Source organism: Eleginops maclovinus, chromosome 20 (assembly GCF_036324505.1).
Source record: "Eleginops maclovinus isolate JMC-PN-2008 ecotype Puerto Natales chromosome 20, JC_Emac_rtc_rv5, whole genome shotgun sequence".
Taxonomy (NCBI): domain Eukaryota; kingdom Metazoa; phylum Chordata; class Actinopteri; order Perciformes; family Eleginopidae; genus Eleginops; species Eleginops maclovinus.
Window position 1 is genome coordinate 24175499 of NC_086368.1, and position 22414 is coordinate 24197912.

General features: G+C 40.9%; 1 protein-coding gene and 1 non-coding gene across 2 annotated transcripts; one reads left to right on the forward strand and one right to left on the reverse strand.

Annotated features, from left to right (window-relative positions):
* The first annotated feature begins 790 nt into the window (after positions 1-790).
* LOC134882874 (protein kinase C delta type-like) lies at positions 791-22075 on the forward strand. Its single transcript, XM_063910876.1, has 17 exons — positions 791-975; positions 11017-11147; positions 11355-11627; positions 13687-13855; positions 15331-15362; positions 15449-15534; positions 15917-16046; positions 16167-16267; positions 16382-16466; positions 16645-16772; positions 18130-18303; positions 18767-18858; positions 18966-19028; positions 19112-19250; positions 19575-19763; positions 20428-20556; positions 20700-22075. The coding sequence occupies exons 2-17, from the start codon at positions 11039-11041 to the stop codon at positions 20856-20858; spliced, it is 2058 nt and encodes a 685-aa protein (XP_063766946.1). The 5' UTR covers positions 791-975; positions 11017-11038; the 3' UTR covers positions 20859-22075.
* Positions 12117-12188, reverse strand: trnae-cuc (transfer RNA glutamic acid (anticodon CUC)). The gene has a single exon. It is a non-coding gene; the product is annotated as a tRNA-Glu (tRNA).
* Positions 22076-22414: the final 339 nt, after the last annotated feature.

Below are 22414 nucleotides of genomic sequence, written 5' to 3' on the forward strand. Positions count from 1 at the left end.
GGCGGGGGCTGATGACTCAGCACCATGTGGATCTCAGTTCTTCGCTTTGTGTGGAGGTGATGTGGGCAGGGCTAAAGTGGTAGTGTTTGGCAAACTGCATTTCTCTCTTGAAACCTGTGTGTGTTTAACAGAGACGGATGAAAATACAGACAGACCAGCTGTATAGCCTACCCCTGCACACATAACTTGGAAATGACCTAATTTGCTGGTTCTGCTGCAATATTCACTGTTTTACTGCAAGGCACAATCGTTTGGAGAAGTTTACTCTGAGTGTAGATATGTAGAAAACCACATATCAGATTCAAAATCAGATAAGGAATTTGACTGTCTTTTTGCATACTGTCAATACACAAAAGAATCAATAAAAAGCACAAGGCAACGACAAAAGAATGAACAATTCTGTCAAATAAATAAATACATTATTTCCTAATTATATTGCTTTGCATTGTAAAGTGATATGTTGCCTGAAACAGTGTCTGGTTCAGGTCAAGGTTTTACAGGACAAACTGAATTTCAATGGCTAAAGGATGCCAACATTACATGTGAAATATCCGTTTTAAAAATCATGTCTGATAGTGCCCTGAATTGTTAATAATAAGTAAATACATAGCATTTAGACTTATCCTTAATGTAATCACTGTATGACTTGTTCCGCCCATACAAAACCATTAGTATGTGTGTGTGTGTGTGTGTGTGCGTGTGTGTGTGCGCGCGCGCGTGGATGTGTCTTTTGGTCTTTGGCTATTCACCTGCGTGACGTCAGCCATCAGTGCTCTGCAGCGCGCTGCCACAGAGCCGCAGTACTGAGTCAGGCTCAGAGATACAGGGAGCTGAGTTAACCGCAGCCGCCTTCAACACTTCCTTAAACTCCATTGAAGTTTTTCAAAGTAGAACCTCCTGGGAACACCGTGCTCCAAAAACTAAAACCGGGGTGAAAACTCTGCGAACGAGACACTTCCCAGCTCAGTGGAAGAGGTAAGTCGCTGTTTTTGAGAAACTTAGGGAAACTTGGTGTTGTTTGACACTTGGGACACTTGCTTTCTTGGAGGGAAATAGGTGCAAGGAAGGAGTCGCCTGTCTTTACTATGCCCCGGCTTTGGATATTTCTTTGGGCTCATAGAGAAGCAAAGCTCGAGTGCAAACCTCGGTTCTCATCAGTAGTAGAAAGTAATAATAGGACCGAGTTGGCGTTTGGGAATGAGAGGAGGATTTGCTCTCGCGGAATGTCTCCTTTTTTCGCCGTGTTACAGAGGGAGTTACGCAACGTTAAGCGTTGTTTCAGTGCTGCAGGTCCGGTTAGTGTCACACAACTGTACACGTCGCCTCCAGAGACTGTGGTCGCCTCTGATACGCGGGAAAACATATCCAATACAACACCGGGGAGAGAGTATGCTTGGTTCATTAAGTCCCCTAGCGAAGTGTAAATCCTATGGCAACAGAGGACACTTTGGAAACAAAAAATGGAGGTAAACAGAGGCGATTGTCAGTATGCCAAAGAACCACAATGAGCACAAACAAGAGAAAGTATTCACTACACTGAAAACCTTTAACCCATTTAAAGATGGGTTCCTTGTGTTCAGAGTTTTCCTTTAAGACCCCTTAAATCCGTGCCTTAAATATCCCTATAACTATGGTGGTTTAAATTAGTTGCTTAAACCCCTTAAAAAACAAAGGCTAATTGAGGTACCGTTTGAGAATCATACCAGAATTAGCATGATTTGTTGACAACTTTTAAAAAAAAGTGAATCTAGATCCTAAAAAGCTCCAAAGGTCACTCAATCTCACTCGAAAGTCTGCAAGTTTGCAACCTGACAGCTTGTAACTTAAGGACGGTAAACATGTCATTATGAAAGTGCCTTTTTGTGTTGTCCTGTCTTAGTAAGAGATATAGTAAGTGTATTCCAACAATTGTAACAAGTAATGTTGTGAAACACAATAACCACCCTGGCTTTAATATGAGCAGTCCAAAGTTACAATCCCCCCTAAAGGTAACGTATTCCAGGGACCTATCCTACAGGTGAGCTGACAGAAAGGCAGTAAAGACATTAATAAGGTCTATATAAACTCACGGTTGAGTCCCGAGGTCTGAATACTGTAGCATCTCTTACATCTAGTTTGTTATAAGACACTGTAAAAACGAATACAATAAATAAATGTGAATACAACCTCAATTTCTTGAAGTTCTGATGCTGGAATTTTAGCTGACTTTACTGTCCTGCATTGAATCCCAGGTTTCATTCTTTTGGTTTCTGGTGGGATTTGACAGAAAGCAGCCAGTGTTTTTACAAAGTCCAAACACAGATTGACCGGCAACACTCCTTGTGGTCTGACTTGAACTGGAGCCTGTTTTAGTAGTTCAGCGGAGACTTGTGTCCACAAGCCTGAAAAGTCAAAGATCGTCAGCACTCGGGTGTAGCACCTATGATTTTCATCAAACAACTCTCTTACCATCATTCAACAGCTGTTCTGGGTGAAGTCATTGATTGAGAAGCCGTACGTTAAACACAACGACAATGATCTTTTAATGGCGACAGAAAGAAGTGTGATGTGTCAATAGGATGACTAAATAAGCGTCTGTTAAAAAGACCGCCCTGAATGATTGTGGCTGTAACAACTCAACCTTTAAAACCCACACTTCAGCTGGTATGGCTTGTAATTTCTCATAGACATGATCCTATTTTGAAATACCCTGTCAATCTTTTTTGCGAAAGTCTTGTGTCAGACAGTACAACACAGTCCGCATTTGTGGCAAGACGCTATCCTGTTGTTATCTTCTGCAGGTAACACGATCTGCCTGCATCTGCCTGCAGTTAGAGGTGTGTCAATATTGGCTTGTGGCTTCATGTGCTGCTGGGAGGGCACTGTTGGGACATCTGCTCAGTGAGGAACTGCCCATGCAACACTGATCCCTAGATAGTGCAAACACGCATAGATAAAAACATCCCAGACTAATTCAGACACTCTTTTGACTGATATAGGGCTATGTTTATTGTGTATACAAGCTAGTATGCTTTAACATGTATGGCAAATTAATAAACCCATCAACTAAGCTGAGAGTTGGGTGTTGAACTGGCACTGAGTAATAGAACTGCCGTAAATGTTGGCGCCAATAAAGATATTTACAGATTTTAATCAAGTATTTGATTTCATTTGAGCTGTTTTTCAGATAAGTCAATATTCAGAATCAAATCAAAATCATAAACCTTTATTTATCCCGGGGGAAATTGAGTTTCCGGATAGTTGCTCCATTTAATGAAATAATTCAAATAAATGAAAGTTAGAATTAAAGTAAGTGAAATAAAATAAAAAATATAAAAGTTAAGTTAAAGAAAAATATTGAATCAAATTGTCCTCACAATGTATAACATGTATATTACAGTAAACACATTTTATTTATTTTAAATAAGGAAAATTGTTTTGTAGATCTAGTTTTTTACAAGAAAAAGTAATGTATTGTAAAAATGACACGAGAATATAGGTAATAGTCAATTTAGCCCAGTTATCAGTAAAACTGTTGTATTTTTATGTGCCATACATTATCAAAAGTACAATATCATCACTGCAACACTTTTGGAAAGAAATATCAATATATGATTCTTCTTAAAAGATCAAATGCTGTTAGAAGCAACTAACAGACAGACTCTCACTCACAAAAACACAGGCAAGAATGTGCTTAGTCAGCAGTGGCTGATGATAGTTTGGCTCACTACTTGCCCTTGGCCTCTCTCTCTCTCTCTCTCTCTCTCTCTCTCTCTCTCTCTCTCTCTCTCTCTCTCTCTCTCTCTCTGAGAGATACACACACTCTACATCATGCTCTCCATGCTCGGATGCTATTTTGTCTGTCTTAACCGAGGCTTTGTGAACTGTGAGCGAGGCAGAAATGGACACCACTCTTAATGCATGTGTGGAGAAGGCACACACACACACACACACACACACACACACACACACACACACACACACACACACACACACACACACACACACACACACACACACACACACACACACACACACACACACACACACACACACACACAGTGGCAGGATTCATTCCATGCTGGTATAGCAGGTTTGACATGATGCCAAAGAGCTCAGTGATACTCAAGAGGAGAGGGAGAGGAAATCAGAAAGCCATAGTTGCTTTGAAGTTGGTGAACCATCAGTCTGAACATCCCATTGGCTGTTTTTGACAGCTTGCATTGATTTAGTCTTAGGTTTACTCAAGTTATAACAGTATCACTGTGGGTAGTGTATCACATCTGACTCTGACCTTGAACCAGCAACCTGTATGTTTGAGAGAGGGAGCATCCCATAATACACGTTCATGTGTCTTTTTCTTCGCCTGTAGGTGTTAATTGACAACATCTGTAACACGTCTGTTGACATGACCTCTGCCAGTGTGTGTGTGTGTGTGTGTGTGTGTGTGTGTGTGTGTGTGTGTGTGTGTGTATGTGTTAGACATTAACCTTGGTTAGTGAAATGAAGGAAGGCTTTGATTCTTTCCAGCCAGTCTCCACTGAAATTCATTAAAGGCTGCTTTGTTCAAGGTTATTACTGTGTGTGAGTATGTGTGTGAGTATGTGTGTGTGCAGCAACACACTTGGGTGCCCTCGAGGCGGTGTTAATGCGGTAATAATACACACCATGCTTCGGTGGAAGGATTGTGGATTAAGGCAGGTTTTGTGAGATTTGTGTTGCTTTGTTTGCTGAAATAGTCAAATTTGGGAATAGAAAAAGAAAATAAATTAAATGATTGGGCTGAAAGTAACCTTTTCACATGAGATATCCTATCTTATGTTAATGTTGATGCTTTTTGTCATACTGTGTGTTGCTAATTCTCTTCAAATGTGCATGGACTACTCCCTTTACCACCATTTTTATTTGAAACATTTTGCAAAACACTTTTTGTTCACACCCACCTACATTTTGCCTGATGTCAAATCATGTTTTTCAAATGCTATGGCAACATAAATAGCTCTAATTCCTTGCCTCCTCTGGGAATTTTCTGTCCTTGTGTATATTGAGTTGTAGATGATGATGAAAATGGTAAATGATTATGCAGCCTTCTCACAGGTACACTTTGTCCTTTTCAGTTTATGTCCAATATGTGATTCTAGTAAAAGCGATCCAGTACAATCAACATTGCTATCACAATAGGAACAAGCGTTTTCCATGAGCGCTGTTTAATTTCCAATGTAGAGGGATTGTTTTACTTTGATCATAAAGAGCAGTTTTATGATCAGATAGATGTTTATTCACACTGCTGCTCACCAGGTTATTAGACCCGGAACATTCTAATTGTGTGGGGCGTGTTTGTTCAGCTCTAATTTGCTAAGCTACTGCTCCATCCAGTCAGGCTGTTGTGGTGCTGTTATGAACCTTTGTGTCTCTCACTCAGCCTGGCACACCTCCTTCATTTCCCTGTCACCGTGTGCTGACAGCAGAGTCTCTGCACTGACGGTAAACCTAACAGTGGCAGAACAAGTGTTTCGATCGCAAGGAATGCAAGCACAGTGTGCACCTCCTCCCTTCACAAAAATGCTTTAATACATTTCCTGTCATTGATAATCAAATATAATACTGCATGTGTCAGAAGTCTTCCTGGTTCTGCAACTGCAAGGCAGCATCAAGTTAGCCGGAAACCTCCAAATGTGACAGACTCTCAAAGGGATTGCCCTGACATGTTGTCGGGCCAGTTTTCACCTCTCAATGTTTTGTCAGTGAGGTAGATATTGTTTCCAGCTTTCTCCAAGCTCTCTTACAGCCCCTCCTCTCCCTTTCTGAGTAGACAACCTGTGGCTAACGTACTGAAAACATATATCGGGTCAGTCAGGTCAAATACTGAGTCAAAGTGTCTAGTGTGCTGTTGAGCTAGACAACTTTTCTCAGCATTTCTCATTCAAGTTATTCTATTTGACAGAAGGCCTTTTAGCTTGTCATAGAAGGATAAGCACAGGTGTTAGTAATAACATTAACAATGCCTCCTCTATTATTGGATCTAAGTGAGCCGTGAGGCCATGAAGGTGATGCTAGCGCGAGCAAGTACAGGACTGAAGCAGGCGAATGAAATTAAGCCTTTGTTTTTTTTTGTTTTATTTACATCTGTGCTTTTCCATCTGGGACATGTTTGAATATCTTTCATAGAAAGCTTTGTTGACCGTTTAACCTGTTTAAGTTCAAACAGACATTTTACACTGTTTGTAGTGTGGGATGACACAGTAAAATAAGCAAAGCTGTAATGAACAACATTGATAATGGCTGCATATGCGTGAGACAGTGCAGGCTTCTTGAAATACCTTACGGTAAGATTGAATGACATTTACTGTAACTGGGCCATTGTTTTTTGCTATTTGTCACACTTGTACGTATCCTGCTATGACAAGTCAATATGTCAGCTGTCAAAAAAAGGGCAGGTTGTTCTTGTGAATGTTTAAATCCTCTTAGTATTTAATATCTGATCGCTTACAATGAATGACATCAGGTATCGTTCCTGGTAATGCTCTAACAGGCCTGTACTTCAGCCATTTTCACATCTTGCTTTTTTCAGGAGCTTTTTGCCTTCAATCTGGTAACCAGACACACTCAGCTGGACTCTTATTAAATGCTGCCCTCTCTCTTTCTCTCCATTTTCAGTCTATAGCTCCGGAAAAAAATTAAGAGACCACTCCAAATAGTTCTTAAATCTTTATCTCTACCTGTATGGCAGCCATTCCAGTGTTTGTTGAAGTTCAACACAGAGAAATGCTGTCAGGAGTTAATAGAATACAATAAAGAATTTTAGAACGTTTTTTAACTCAAAGACATACCTATACATAATTAAAAAAAGGTTAAATGATAATGCTGAGGTGGTCTCTTCATTTCTTCCGGGGCTGTATATGTCCTTCTCTCTAATAAATGCAGAAAAGGCCCAAAAATGTGACGTAACGATGCCCTGCCTACATGGTAGAGATTGTTGTCATGCTGAATTAGAATAAAAGGGACTAAGCAAAAGGCTTACAAATCCTCTTTAATTATGTGGCAAACGGATATCTTATTGTTCTGCAGGCGACGTCGTACAAAAAAGAGAAGAGTCCTCCTAAAAGGATTAGTAGCCTGAATTCTTGTTCTCTATAATAATCTCTTTCATTGAATGACGGTTTTCCAAGTTTTCCAATTAAATGTTCATCAGCAGCAGAACGTAAGCTGCTGATTCTGATTTGTGGTCACAGTGCTTTGTAGCCTAGCTCTCTGGGTTCTTAATGGCTCCCCAACCTGCTCGACCTGTTCGATCACCTCTCTCACTGAAAAACATTTCTGCCACATCAGTGCATACCAAACCTTTGACTGTTTATAGTGCGTCGCTGAGCGTGACTTAGATGATTATACATCACGCATCTCTGACTCCTGTGTTGTGTTCAATGCATGCAATGGAATGGATATCGGTCTCACGTCACTACTGTACAACTAAAGGTCATTCCCCTCGTTGTGTTATCATCTACTTTATCAACTACTGTTCTGAAATGTATGTTATTGAAAAGGATTTTTTTTTTAATGGTTCAGATAAGTTCCTCGTAGCAGATATGCTCTGTTAATTCAAGTGGCATTTACACAGGGTGTACAGTATTTATCTTGTCGTTATGATTCCCGCATAACGGGCCTTCTTCCAGTTATAATGGATTTTGTGTTTAGCAAACTTAACACAAAACACCAAAGGCAGGTGATTCAGATTTCCATTTACTGGAACTTTGCAGTCATTTTAATCTAGGTTAAAGACTTACTTACGAGTAGCTGAAGAGCTCCTTGAGGCCACACACAAGCATAAGAGTAATATCTACATCACTGGAAGTCAGCGTCCATGTGACTGGATCTAGTGAAGGCAAATCTGGTTCTGTCATTGAGTCTGATTTCTCCTCATGTGCACTGGCCTGCCTTCCTGTGGGTTGTCTATCTTTTTTTTCTTTCCCTCCCATTTTGCTATTCCCCTCTTCCCACCCCTTCCTCAATTGCATGTGCTCATTTTTTCCACTCAGTCTGGGGAAACAAGGCTCTCTTTTCTATGTAGCAAGGCCTGTGTGTGTGTGTGTGTGTGTGTGTGTGTGTGTGTGTGTGTGTGCCGTTTGTGCGTGTGTGTGTGTGTGTGTAGTGTTAGTGGAGAAAAAATTGGAGATGTTTGTCTTTGTATTTCTCTTCTGGCAAGATTTTGATTCAATATGTTGTGTGTGTATTCTATAAAGATGATCTCTTTAACTGGACTGCTATTTTGTTGTGCTTGGTTTTTATAGCCTAAGTCCTTATTTCAGCTCAATGATAACATGGTCCTCTTTTTGCTAGAGACATTTGTGATTTAGGAACAATCAAACACATTCTTTTCGAGTTTAATCAATTGATCATTCGATGTAAAATGTACACAAATTGTAATTCTTTTAGTCAGTTTGTTATGATATAAAATAACCAGCAGTTACTAAATTAATCTTAAAATACAAAAAAATACTTCCTGTATATGCCAGTGTGGTGGCCAATTAACTTTAAAGAAAACTAGACATGTTTTCTCACATATCTGTGGGCTACTGAGTAACCCCTGACTTTTGGAGAGGCAGGTTAAGAGCTTGCTCAAGGGGCATCTTTGTGATGGCTGCTGAGACCATGGTGTTAGTCATTCACTTCAACATTTGCATTTGTCCTGTTTGTCTTGGATATCAAACCAGCTGCTTACAGAATACAAGCCTGCCTCTGTTGGGCCTCACTGCCTCCTACACTTGATATCCTGATGATGTTCAGCTGCACATATTTACACCTGAGACTTGTTTCGTGCTCTGCATCTTTTACTTTTAAATTACAGATTGTTGAGTTGCAGACCATGTTTCCACCATCAAAACCTTTCAGCTGGAGACACAGAATACTTTCTCTTTCCAACACTACTGCATTTAGGGAGTCACTCAGCTCAAAATAGCATCTATTCCACCTTTGCATGCTGAGCAGCATGTATGAAAATGTATCACAGCATGCACCGCTTCAGTCATTCGGAGCCTGAGCTCAACATTCAGCAGTGTGAGAAGCAACATGAACACAAACAAAACTCATCCCCTTAGGAATGATTAATTATGTAAGCAGACTCATGGAGGTAGTGAAATAATCCTGTACAGCAGCATGCCTCCAGATAGAGAAGCTCAACATTGTTGTATAGTAAAACAAGATCTGAATCCAAGATGCGTTATGTCGTAAACTACTATTAAAGGTCTCCTATTATGCTCTTTTATGGCATATATCATAGGTCTCAAATATATATATATATATATAAACATGTCTCTGACGTGTTTCTCTCAAAATACCAAACACATCATTGATTTTGGCATGTCCTCCATCCCTCTGTTTCAGCCCCGTTTTCCAAAGTGCTGATTCTGTGACTGTCGCTTTAAATTTGAGCTGATCTGAAGCTGGCCACGCCCCTTTGGAGCGTCATGATCTCTCTGTCTGAACAGAGAAGTTTCTAACGGAGAAACTCAGCTAAACGCTGCAGTGGTTAAACGCCACATTATGTTCAAACCCACATCAGGCATAATTTCTGAAACACTTCTCAGTGTTAACCAGTAGAACAGAGATATTATATATACAACAAATCCTTCCTGCACAGAGACACAGTTGCTGCAGAGGGGATTCAGCTCGCAACAGTATATTGCGGACGATAGGTTGAGACGTGTCACGTGGGTGGTACATTGCCAGGAGTTCAATGTAAAACAAGCGACATTTCCGATATGACGTCATAACCAAAGCAAATCTGGATCAGTTCGTTTGTATTTTCTGACACTTTGTGAGTCTCCTTACACACCGGGGACACATTTATGTATAAAAGACAGCAAAATGTGCATTTGCATAATAGGGGACCTTTAAGCCAATCTTATATTAATGGAGTATGAGATCGTGTTAAGGAACTTAAAAACTAACAAAAAGTGCGAAAAGCTGCACCAGGAATCAGGATGTACGCTGACATGACATCTGGTTCTGGCTCTGGGTTTGTTGTGTGTTTGTCCAACATGAGGCTTAACTGGACGCCCTCAGAAAAATGTCACCCTTTTGTAATCAGTCACAAGGCCGCATGAAAGGCTCTCATGTCAGCTTTTATAGAGTTTATAACCGAACACTGTGTCCCTCAGATGGTACATCATATTCTGTGATCATTAGACATGATAAATGTTGTAAATAACCCACATACATAAAATCGAATCCCTTTTAAAGGACTAACTTTTTGCCTGTGGTCCTCTTGCCTCACTAAAAGTATCTTTCAGCCCAACATATTGATATTAACCCTGGTGAGACTGCTGTTCAAACCCCACACAAGAAGCACTTTAAAGGGAAGTGTGCGTAACACGTGTAAAATACCTCTGACCAAATCTGTCAGTGGAGCAACTCGGCTGATATGAAGCAAGCGAGTGGACACTTTTGCAAGCTGTGGTTTTCTTTAGGTTTTGCACTTTCGAAATGCAGTAGACATGTGAAATTGCGGTTAGGGAGTGAATGCACAACTTATTTGTCGAGATACAGAGGTTTTAGATGAATTGAATATTATGATATGATATGAATCAGGACTAAACAACCAGGAGTAAAAGCAAACTTTGTTAGAAACAAATCCGACCAATATCATTGTGAAAACAGTGAAACAGCTGAGAGACTCGGCTGCTTATCTCCTAACATTTGTTTGTCTTCCACTGAGATTCCCTGCTTTTCTTGGAAATGTGATTCTTTTGGTGATCCTGTTCACATAAGAAAAGGAAAAAGAGAATAAGACATTGAGTTTTATCTTCCCTCGATACTGGAAGGTAGTTTCCAAAGTTATGTCTTGAGTTAAAGTTCTGCTTCCTCTGTAGTTCCCATCAGAGGACACAGTCCGCCACAGACCGTCTTCCTTCTAGTTTTACATTCAGCACTTAAGCAATCTAAGAACACCTAGTGGTTTATAAACAATACTTGTCGAAACACCATCTGTCTTGTGACCCTTATGTGTGTGATGTTCTAACTGTGTTTATGTCCTTGCTTCAGGAGGCTTCGGTGAGCGGTTACCATGGCACCCTTCCTGCGTATCGCCTTCAATGCCTATGACGTGGGCGTTCTGCCCGCTCTAACCGAACCTCCCATCTGTGCCATCAAGATGAAGGAGTCCGTCAACACAGGTATGTGCAGAAGCAAACACACACATGCAGTCATCATTTTATTTCGAAAGGGGAGTAGGGAGAAAATCTGCCCCAAGTGTAATTAACAGCCTCCATCTGCTGGGCTTGAAAATAAACAAGCAAACTCTGAGGGATAGCTCCTTTCCTGTGAGTTTCCTGAGAAAGAAAAAGTAAAAGATAACGTTTTTTGCTCCATTTTTTTCACAGAGCGAGGAAAGACCCTGGTCCAGAGGAAGCCCACCATGTATCCCGCCTGGAAGTCCCCTTTTGATGCTCACATCTACGAGGGACGTGTCCTAGAGGTGGTCCTCATGCAGAGCGCTGAGGAGCCATTGGCCAAAGCCACGGTGGGCGTGTCTGTGCTGGCAGAGCGCTGCAAGAAGTCCAAGACCGCCGGCCGCACCGAGTTCTGGTTGGACATGCATCCCTCAGGGAAAGTCCAGATGGCTGTGCAGTTCTTCCTGGAGGACTCAGATGCAGGTAATGGTTTTTAATATGTTGTGTTTTTCACTAACAAAAGATATTTATTAGTTAATAAGTCAATTACAGTTATTATTTTTGGGTGAGCCCCTCCTATTTCCAACTAGGGAGAACATAAAAATAGGAATCTCATATGTGAAGTAACCCAAATTAATTCCAGTACTTTCTTGTCCTTTTTTAATAAGCTCAATAAAAATGTAAATAAACCACATATTGTATTTCTATTTTAAAGCATTGCTTCTGTAAGCCACAAACTGCTGCAACTTTTCCTAAAATTCCAACTTCAATGGTGGCAATATGACAAAAATGTGTTCAACAAAAATGTAGATAAGTTCCTCTCTATTTAGGCTTTAGACTGAACAACTCTGTTTTGCTCTAGTCAAGGGTGAAGAATAGATGAACTGGGGAAATAAATGTTTCCGAGGATTTCCATTAAAAAGTTTGAGAAACTCAAGTTTGAAAAACATTCGCCTGGCATCCAAAACAGTGTTCCCTGACCGGGAATCGAACCCGGGCCGCGGCGGTGAGAGCGCCGAATCCTAACCACTAGACCACCAGGGAGTGCTGATCCTTTTTAAAAAGAAGTGTCCTACCACCAGCTGTTGGGGAAAACCCCCTGGCCCTCAGTTTTTCTTTTCTCAAGTACACCCACAGAAAAATTCCTTGAGTTTGTATGTAACCCCGCCTTTTCCGCTGATCAGGGATCCTTATTCAGTTTATCATGAGTTCATTAGCTATCTTTGACCTTCTTTGGAGTGAGGAGACAAAATAATCTGGGCCTAATGCTCTACAATAAACGCTCTCTCTTAAACTGCGAAGGGTTAATCCGCAGGCTGGCGACATATCTCACTGAGCCTGTAAGCTGACTGCAGGTGTGGCCCTCACGCTGTAACAGTCCTTCAAGGTCTGGAAGGAGTTTAGCCTCAGGGCTGGCTGTACTTTGAGAGAGTTTTCGATTTTCATGTTCTATCCTGGCAGGAAAAGGGGAAACATTAAATCATTAATTTGGTAAGATAAGAACACAGAGCCTCTTCCATTGAGCTGTCTGCTTCAGAAAGCCTCTTATAGTTTCCCTTCAGCTGTCAGAAGCAGGAGTTGGGAACCAGACGGGGACCCCAGTCAATGATCGTAACATGTGGAGTGGGATCGGGTGAGATTTACAAACTGGATTTCTGCGTGGGAGCAGCACAGTCGGGGATCACTGTTCAGGGTGGGAGGGGGTCATGGGAGGGTTTTTGAAGAGCCCCACACTGCATCAGCCTCCTACACACTCCACAGGTTTCCTGAAAAGCAGCAGCAGAGTATTTTTAGACATGTGTGAATGGCCCCTTAGCGCTGTCTGGCCCCCCGGTCTACCCCCACTCTCTCTCTCGCTCACTCCCACTGTTCGAACCGCTGTCCAAACATAAAGATCTGTCAGGAGAATGGCAGAGGAAAGAAGTTTATCTCGTTTAGCTCATCACACTTTCCACTTTCCCCTGTCTATCAATAGTGTCTTTAAGGCTTCTCCCGTCCCACTATCTCCCCCCTCCCTCCCCCCTCGTCCACCAACTTACCCTCCCTATCTCCTTTGTTTACCTCTCTCACGCCTCCTTTACTGTCTTCTTTGCGTGACTTTTGACCCCACCCTGTTGATTTGCGTCAGTTGAAGCCGCCTATCCAAGATGTCATTTTTCCTTGTTTACCCTGCATTGAGCAGCAGCAGTGATGGCCTTCTTCTATTTCTAGTAGGGCTTTTTTTAGTAAATTCCCCTTGGCTATTTGCACTGATGAGTCATTCATGATAATGTGCCCTGTGACGTCCTTTAAGGAATACCTGCTAGATTGTAAACAAATGAAGTGCTGAAAAGAATAACTTGAAGAGCAACTTGTGCCAAGATCCTTTTTAGATGCCTTTTCCTTCTGGAAACATAACCTCCTTGGTCGAGACAAATAGGTTTTATTTTTCTGTTGAAATAAGTACAAGGATAATACTGCATTTGGGAGCTGTTTTGACTAACATGTTTTCAACAGATCTCGAATACAGTAGCATGATTTGTGAATTGATCTCCCCTCTCAGGGATGTGTCAGCAATCGGTGAAGGTCTGTCCAGAGGAAGGACTGACAACCCTCAACAGGAGGAGAGGAGCCTTCAAGCAGCCCAAGGTTCACTTCATCAAGAACCACGAGTTCACCGCCACCTTCTTCAACCAGCCCACCTTCTGCTCCGTCTGCAGGGAGTTCGTCTGGTGAGATGCCATATCCTTGTTACACTCCAGCTGTCACTATTATTATTTTCATTATCAATGAATCTGCCAGTTGCTATCTCGGTTATCACTAGGTCTTAACATTTTCAGGAAATTGGAAAAAATGTCCATCTTAGTTTCTGAAAGTCCAGGAAGATGTCTTTAAATGTCTTGTTTTTTCAGTCCAAAACCCAAAGGTATTCCATTCAATCTGATATAAAACAGGAAAAGGCAAAATCCCCAAATTGGAGGCTCCGAAATCATCCTGTCTAAAGCTTTATCAACATTTTTAGCAATAATTTTTTCCTGTTGAACTAATTGAATAGTTGATTAACAATTACAGCTCTGTTTGTCACCATTATGTGTTCATTCTAAAGTTGGTTAAGTCTTTTAAGTTTGTTTTGAGTATCTGCTGGAATCCAGTGAGAGATAATGTTAGTGATTTACATTGTACACTATCGAGACTGATCCAGAAGCAGCCACTTTGCCTGCCAACTTGTTTTCTGCTTTATTATTACAATCAGCTTTGTGTTTTTACTTTGAGCGCTGGTGGCACAGCTTTGATAAATGGATACCACTTAGGCTGTCAACAACTGCATTTTTCTCCGGTACCAAACAAGACAAAAACATCAGTCGATTGAAGAAAACTCTAGCCATATATGGGTGCTGTTGAAAAGGCCAATTAGTAGCGGTTCTGGTTGCCTAAACGGAGCCGTCTCGGGGGTTTTGTAAAAGTAGAAACAACAGCAGGACGGGTCTTGTGAGAATGAGTCAGAGTCTAGGGAAATCCCACAAAAGCTGTCAAGTTGTCTTCCAACTGTCAGCAGCACTAACCTGCGAGCCAGGCCCCTCCTCCCATCTTCTCCCTACTCTTCTCCTGTCTCTCCCCTTCAGAGACAGGAAGGGATAGGCCTGATTTTTAGTCTGAATCTTTGTTTGGCTCTGTGGCCACAGTTTCAATCTCGTGATCTATGCGTAAGATATCTTCCAGTTATGCTGATAACAAATAAAAATGATGAGTCACTGCTGTTCCAACTGCGGTAACAGGTTTATCGTGCTTTTTCCCATGCTTGTTTTTGTACTAACATAATACTTAGTGGACAGTACAGATGTGTTCTGTTAGATGATGCATGAAGGGAGTGCTAATTATCTGCTATGTAGCTACAGAACTTCACTGTCATAAACACAGTCCTACTATTGAAAACCATCCTGCATGTATTGCTTAGACTTACTACACTATATTTATATGTATTTAGCTTTTTCACACCATTCAGAATACTTAATTTATCCAAGGAGAAATTAGGATTCATTACAGTTGCTTCAATATGGAATAGATGAAGTAAAATCAAATAAGATAAGAATAAAAATACAATGTGCAATAAAAAGGAACCATTAACATTAATAAAAACAAACCTAACTGTCAATGTATGAATAACATGTATTTATTTATTAATCATACCCCTTTTTCTACCATACAGGGGGCTCAACAAGCAAGGCTACAAGTGCAGACGTGAGTGTTTCATTAACCAAATTTTCAGCAAAATGTACAGTTTTTAAAAATGTTCAAAGTACACATCATTTTTCTTTCTTCCCCAGAATGCAATGCGGCAATCCACAAGAAATGCATCGACAAAATCATCGGCAGGTGCACTGGGACGGCGGCTAACAGCCGCGACACTGTGGTGAGCAAAGTTAATGTTTTCCAACATCGATGCGCCCCCCCCCAGATCTGAGGATGAATTAAATCGGCTTTTATTACTTTTGCCCGCTGCGGTTCAATAATGACTTTGTATTGCTTCTGTGTTTCCTTTGCAGCATATGAATTAGTTCATTAATCATCATATTGCCCAGTATGTTTATTTCGACCTCAAAGCAATGCAAAGGTTATTTTGCAATTCGGTTCTTCAGTACAACTTAAATCTGATTCAAATTAAGATTACACGCGTCAGCGTTAGTCTATAATGAAACGTTAGCTGTGAAATTTAGAATTTGTTCTGAGTTTAAACTTACAGGTCCACATGTGCCTAATTTACTTGGGTTTACTGGATCTCTGTATCTTTGTAGTTCCAGAAAGAGCGCTTCAAGATCGACATGCCGCATCGCTTCAAGCACTATAACTATAAGAGCCCCACTTTCTGTGACCACTGTGGCAGTCTCCTCTGGGGTCTCTACAAGCAGGGCCTTAAATGTGAAGGTGGGTGTAATGCGTTTGTTCTGTCTTGATGTCATATCTGCCTTTCTCCTGCCATGCCTCTGACAATTTTCTCTTTGTGTTTCCTTTCGCCACATATCCATTTTTCTCGACTCTGAGCAGACTGCAGCATGAACGTACATAGTTACTGTCAGAAGAAAGTGGCCAATCTGTGTGGAATCAACCAGAAACTACTGGCAGAGGCTCTGTCTCAAATCAGCCAGGTTTGTACCGCACCATAGTGTGGACTATGTGTGCATTTCATGCCAATTATTGTAAAAAAAAAAGCAAGATTATTTTAAAATGATTTATTGTTAATGTCGGTTTTTCACCCCTAGAAATCGATCAAACATCCTGATCCTACCAATGCAGCAGATATTGGGATCTATCAAGACATCAAAAGTGCAACAGTAGACCCTAGTGGTAAGATTTGTCCATTGCAGCACACTCCTTAATAAAACATTTGACCATTTAAAGACGGAACAAAAATTTGCTGATAGTCTGGTTACCTTTGTTTACCTTCCCCAATCGTTATTCTTTGTGTGCGTTTGCATTCAGCTTTGCATATATACTTCCTCTGTGTGTGCACATGTATTTATAGGCGGCGGCGATGGCACGACTGCCGTAGGCCCGAGCCCCGCCCCAGTCACACCTACTGTTTCCCGGGTTCGCATCACCATGAGCCACCTGGTGTTCCACAAAGTGCTGGGCAAAGGCAGCTTTGGCAAGGTAGGCCTCATGGACCCCAACATTTGATCCTTTCCCTGGATTCAACATCAATTAATACTAATGTGGAAAACACTGAAAACATTGCACAAACTTGCTATATACATATTGTTTAAAAAACACAATTAGTGATATGTAGATTAACATGATCTACCAAATTTAACCATGAAAAAGAGCAATAATGAGCAGAAACACTCCATATCTCCACGTTTTAGTATATTTTCTTGTGAAAATTTACAAAATAATTAGTCGTAGGTCCTTCAAATAGTTTACATTTATACATTTGTGCAAGAAAATTAATTAATTTAATTTGTACAGCTCTTCAACTCTGTCTCTTTCACTTAACCAGCACTATATATTGTTTTTCTGTGTTTGCAGTGTACTATCACTGTATCACAGCAGCACATTTGCCATTCACACACTCAAGTCTCTTTTTCTTCCTAATTGTGGTGTGAGCCTCTGCAAAGCCTGCTAGTTCTGTTTATAAAAACTCAGTGTAGTAACAGTGATTACCCATGATTGGTGTCTCAAACTATGCCATGTCTGTAGGAACATCTGCAGTGTGGAATTCATTAAAGGTGACATTACCACGAAAGATAAAGTGAACCTTAAAAACTTCAGCTTTTTTGTTGTTGTTAATAACTAGGTTTCCTAGATCAATGCATCTACTCACTGGCTGGTAAATGACTTCCCTTACATTGAGGTTAGTGAGCAATGCCTTTCAAATGAGTAATGAGCCAAGCCATTCATCCATCACTATATTTTCCAGGCTACATTTGACAAAGACATACACCTTACACGAAGGTTGACCTATTTATGTAGAACATGATGGACAGTTCATCTCCAGCCGTGGCTCAGTCAGTAGGGGCTTGGACTGGGAATCGAAGGGTCGCCGGTTCAAGTCCCCAAACAGACTTGAAATATGGAACGTGGACTGCTACTTGGAGAGGTCCCAGTTAACCTCCTGGGCCCTGCTGTGGTGCCCTTGAGCAAGGCACTGGACATCTCCAATCCCCCCTCCCCATTGTTCCCCGGGCGCTGCACGTTAGCTGCCCACTAGTACTCCTAGCTCCTAGTACTAGGATGGGTTAAATGCAGAGGACACATTTCACTGTGTGTGCTCTGCTGTGTGCATGTATGTGACAAATAAAGAGGGTTTCATCCTTCTATATCCACTGTAGCTTGGTGGCAGATCATATTCAAACACAGAGTTTCCTACTGAACTTTAAAATTGAATATTAAGAAACACAAAAAAAGCAGGAATTATAAATAACCTCTTAATTTACATTTGATTTTTGCTACTGAATCCGGTGTGATCACACAGATGAAGTGCTCACTCTAAGTTGCTCTGACTCCCCAGGTGCTGCTGGCAGAGCTGAAGGGACAGGGCCAGTTCTTCGCTGTGAAGGCGCTGAAGAAGGATGTGGTTCTCATGGATGACGACGTGGAGTGCACCATGGTGGAGAAGAGAGTCCTGGCCCTCGCCTGGGAGAACCCCTTCCTCACACACCTCTACTCCACCTTCCAGTCTAAAGTAAGAAAAGCAGCGATTTGTCCTAAAAAAACTAAAAACCTCAGGGAAAAGGTCCATTGTTCTGTAATTATGGTGTTTGTGCCGTTTATTTTAAAAGGTATAGCAAGTACAAAAATAAAGAATAATTTCCCTGTCTACTGGTATAAATTAATTATGCCTGGTGGCTGAAGCAACAATTCAGCCACCAGGTATAATTAAATATATGCAATTGTATTATTAAATGCTTTAAAATTGAAAAATGAAATCTCTAACGGTACCCATACTGAGCATTTCTAGTAGAAAAAGGTAAAAAGAGCATGTTCCCTGGTAAGGTAAATACCCCAACAACAGTGACAATTCCCAGATGTTGATCAAAACAAACACTCTAATGGCCTCTTGTCTTTATTCATTCCTCTGAGGCTCACACACTCTTCATGTCTCATTTGTCTCACAGTGAGCTGACAATAATTTGTTGTTTGCACAGGAGCACCTCTTCTTTGTAATGGAGTACCTGAATGGAGGCGACTTGATGTTCCACATCCAAGACAAAGGCCGCTTCGATCTCAACAGAGCCACGTAAGAACGCACTTAGAGAACTATGAGTGATACCTCAACTGTAATTTTCCACCATGGAGGATCTGTGGCTTGTTGTAATCATTGCTTTTGCACATTTCAACCTTCAGATTCTATGCTGCTGAGATCATCGTGGGACTGCAGTTCCTCCACTCAAAAGGAATCATCTACAGGTTAGATCTTACAGCCGTTTTCCACCACAGAACTTTAAACAGAATTGTACATTGTATAAATCTCTTCCTGTGTCCTTAATCAGAGATCTGAAGCTGGACAACGTGATGCTGGACAAGGACGGACACATAAAGATAGCGGACTTTGGCATGTGCAAAGAGAAAGTGTTCGGAGACGTCAGAGCCACCACATTTTGTGGGACACCAGACTATATCGCACCAGAGGTTAGCTTTTAATTCCTTAAAGACTGAGAAGAAGAGAAACTACCTCTGGAGGGAGCTTTGAAATTTTCGCTTTTACAGACCAGTAACATAATAAAAACAACTATATAACACATTACAGGAAAGGGAAACCCGCAAAAAGCATAATAGAGCCTCTTTGAAACCAATTTATTTAGCTATGTTTGTATTTTAAAGAGCCCATTCTTATCTCCACATGCATGCCTTCATTCATCCAGTTTAAAACCTCCTTTAGTCGTCAAAGAGCTTCCATCTGTACAATGTGAGTCCTTATTCTGATACATTTTGTGAACCCATCTCTCCTCTCAGATCCTGCTCGGACAGAAGTACACCTTCTCAGTAGACTGGTGGTCTTTCGGCGTGCTGGTGTACGAGATGCTGATCGGTCAGTCCCCTTTCCAAGGAGACGACGAGGACGAGCTGTTTGAATCCATCCGGTCGGACACCCCTCACTACCCTCGCTGGATCACCAAGGAGGCCAAGAACCTCATTGAACTGGTAACTACATCTGTATGAAGCAGACTTCCTTCCACAGAGGCAGAGATGCAGAGATTTCACCCAGGGCAGTGCCAATTTTTTAAGATTTAATTGAGGTTTTCAAATAAGATTTCACATCATATTTAATGTCTTAGGGAAAGACAGGAAATAAATGTTTTTGTTTTATCTGGGTTACATTTTTTATATTTTTAGTGGAATAACATTGCTGCTTTATGCAAGAGAATGCCTCCCTATTTGTGCGGCAACAGAGAGAGCAAAACAATTTTGTGCACAGAAAAAGGTTTTGAAAGGTTCAACTTTATGGATTCAAGCGGATATTTAGTCGGATAAGGACATATTGTGAATTTTGGAAAGTATTCAGTTGTACATGGTTATAGGAAATCAGACGGGATAGAAACAATTCTACGCATCCACCCCAAAATCTAATTCCACAAATATCATTATACTTGTAATATTAGTGTAGCGTATTCTGTATCTGCAACTGAAATCCTTGGTTTAAACAAAATGATTAGACATGCAGGAAAAAAGTTATAAAGCATTTGAATGTTGATTTAGAATTTAACTTTATGAAAAAAGGTATTCAGTGCAGACCTAGCATACAGCATTAAAGGAAGCTGTTTTGTGTTGTTTTTATAATCAAAGTCTTCTTATTTCATTTTTACAGTTGTTTGAGCGAGATTCCAGTCGCAGGTTGGGTGTGGTGGGAGACATCCGTGCACATCCGTTCTTCAAAACCATCAACTGGCCAGCACTGGAGAAGAGAGAGATGGTGCCTCCGTTTAAGCCCAAAGTGGTAAGAGCCCTTTCACTTATTTTGAAATATAGGTTACCTGAAATCCAGTTGTATGAAAAAGGTTGCTTGTATCCAGGAAACAGATGACTTGACTGTGCTTTGTTACATTAACCTAACTGAAAACCGTGACCTTCCCCCCACAGAAATCCCCCAGTGACTGCAGCAACTTTGACCGGGAGTTCCTGAGCGAGAAGCCACGGCTCTCCCACGCAGACAAGAACCTCATCGACTCCATGGACCAGGCAGCATTCGCCGGCTTTTCCTTCATCAACCCCAAACTTGAAAACATGATGAGCAATTGAAAAAGCTGCCTTGAGAACATGGTCTTAGCCCAGCACTCCAAAAAAAAGGTTCAGCTGGATGGAAAACAAGAGCATAAAAAAGATTTGGGCTGGACTATGACTTCCTCAGTTCCTCTATCAGAAGAGAAGGATGAAACAGATCCAGATTTGCTGGCATCTAAAGCAATAATCATGTCTCAGCTGTCAAAACTGTATAGGTGTATAAAATAATATAAAACTCCAGGAGATTAAGGGAGATTGTTATTAAACGAGGGTTACCATAATTATTAGTCAATAATTCAATCTGTCTTTTCTTTTCTCAGTTTTCCTTTTGATGACACTTTAAATCTAAATCAATCACCTAATGTACTGTATCGAAGAAAACAAATCAATCAAATGAAAAGGCATGACATCCTCATATAGTTTTACATTGCACAGTAAATTACAGAGAGTTTGGAGGTACATACGGTATTTACTGTCACCCTGTGTGCTTTGCCAACTGCATGCCCCCTATTTCACCCCACCTGTGTGTGTGTGTTACCACATGCATACAACCCATTTGGGAGTGTCCAGGTATCTTTTGGATGCAAATGGTGCTACTGTAGTCAGGAATGTAGTCTGTATCCTTCTGCCAGACTTAAAGGCATCATGGAAAATGATGTAATTTAAAGTTGGGAGGATTTATATCCATCTGTAGTGAGGTAATGTTATTGCAGAGCTGAATAGTTCCCTCTATTACCCACTGAACTGTCTTGAGGGATTGGAGATGCTCTAGGCAAATCCCAGAGTCTCACATAACCTGAAAAGCTTTAATTTGTTTTTTAATTTAGCCAAGGATTTCTACATGCCAGTCTTGTGTGTGCCCTTGGGGAGAAAAACCTCTTGCTGTACATCAATCTAAAGCATAGAACAAAAACTGATTCCCTACATAAAATATATTTCTGTTCTGTCATGTCTTATTGGACAGCTATGGTATGGTACTGTACCTTTACATGTGTTTGTGTTGAAGGATGTGTTATTTTACATTGGGGGGAATGGGCATTTCAGTGTAAGCATTGGGTCTTTGAAAATGTGTAACATTACTTGAATGTAGGAATTTTAATGTGGAAAATAATAATGCTGTATATGAAAAATTAATATGTACATTCCAATGAGCTGCCTGTAAGTTTAGGTTAACTTTTTTTACTCTCCTTATCTTTTACATCTAATTATAAATAAATACATTGTAAACTCTTAAATGTCAGCCAGTCTCGCTTGATTACATTTGGTGCTTCATTCACACGTGGAACAGATGTATGTATATCTCAAGGCTTCATATGTAGAAGCTCTTAGAAAAACAGCAATGCTATTGTAAAGACCTGCATACCATGGAGATTCCAGGACTAATCACTGCATTCCTGCTGGTATTTTTGCTGCCTTGATGCTGGCTTCCTTTAGGTGTGTTCTTTATTCCATAATGCCGGAATTGCACAAGTAGCCACAGAACCTCACCTTAGGATAATGTGAAGTCCTTTTTGTAAAGGCACCAAACAAGGTATTTGTATGAGAGATAGCCTATCAGGCTTTACTGCCATCTA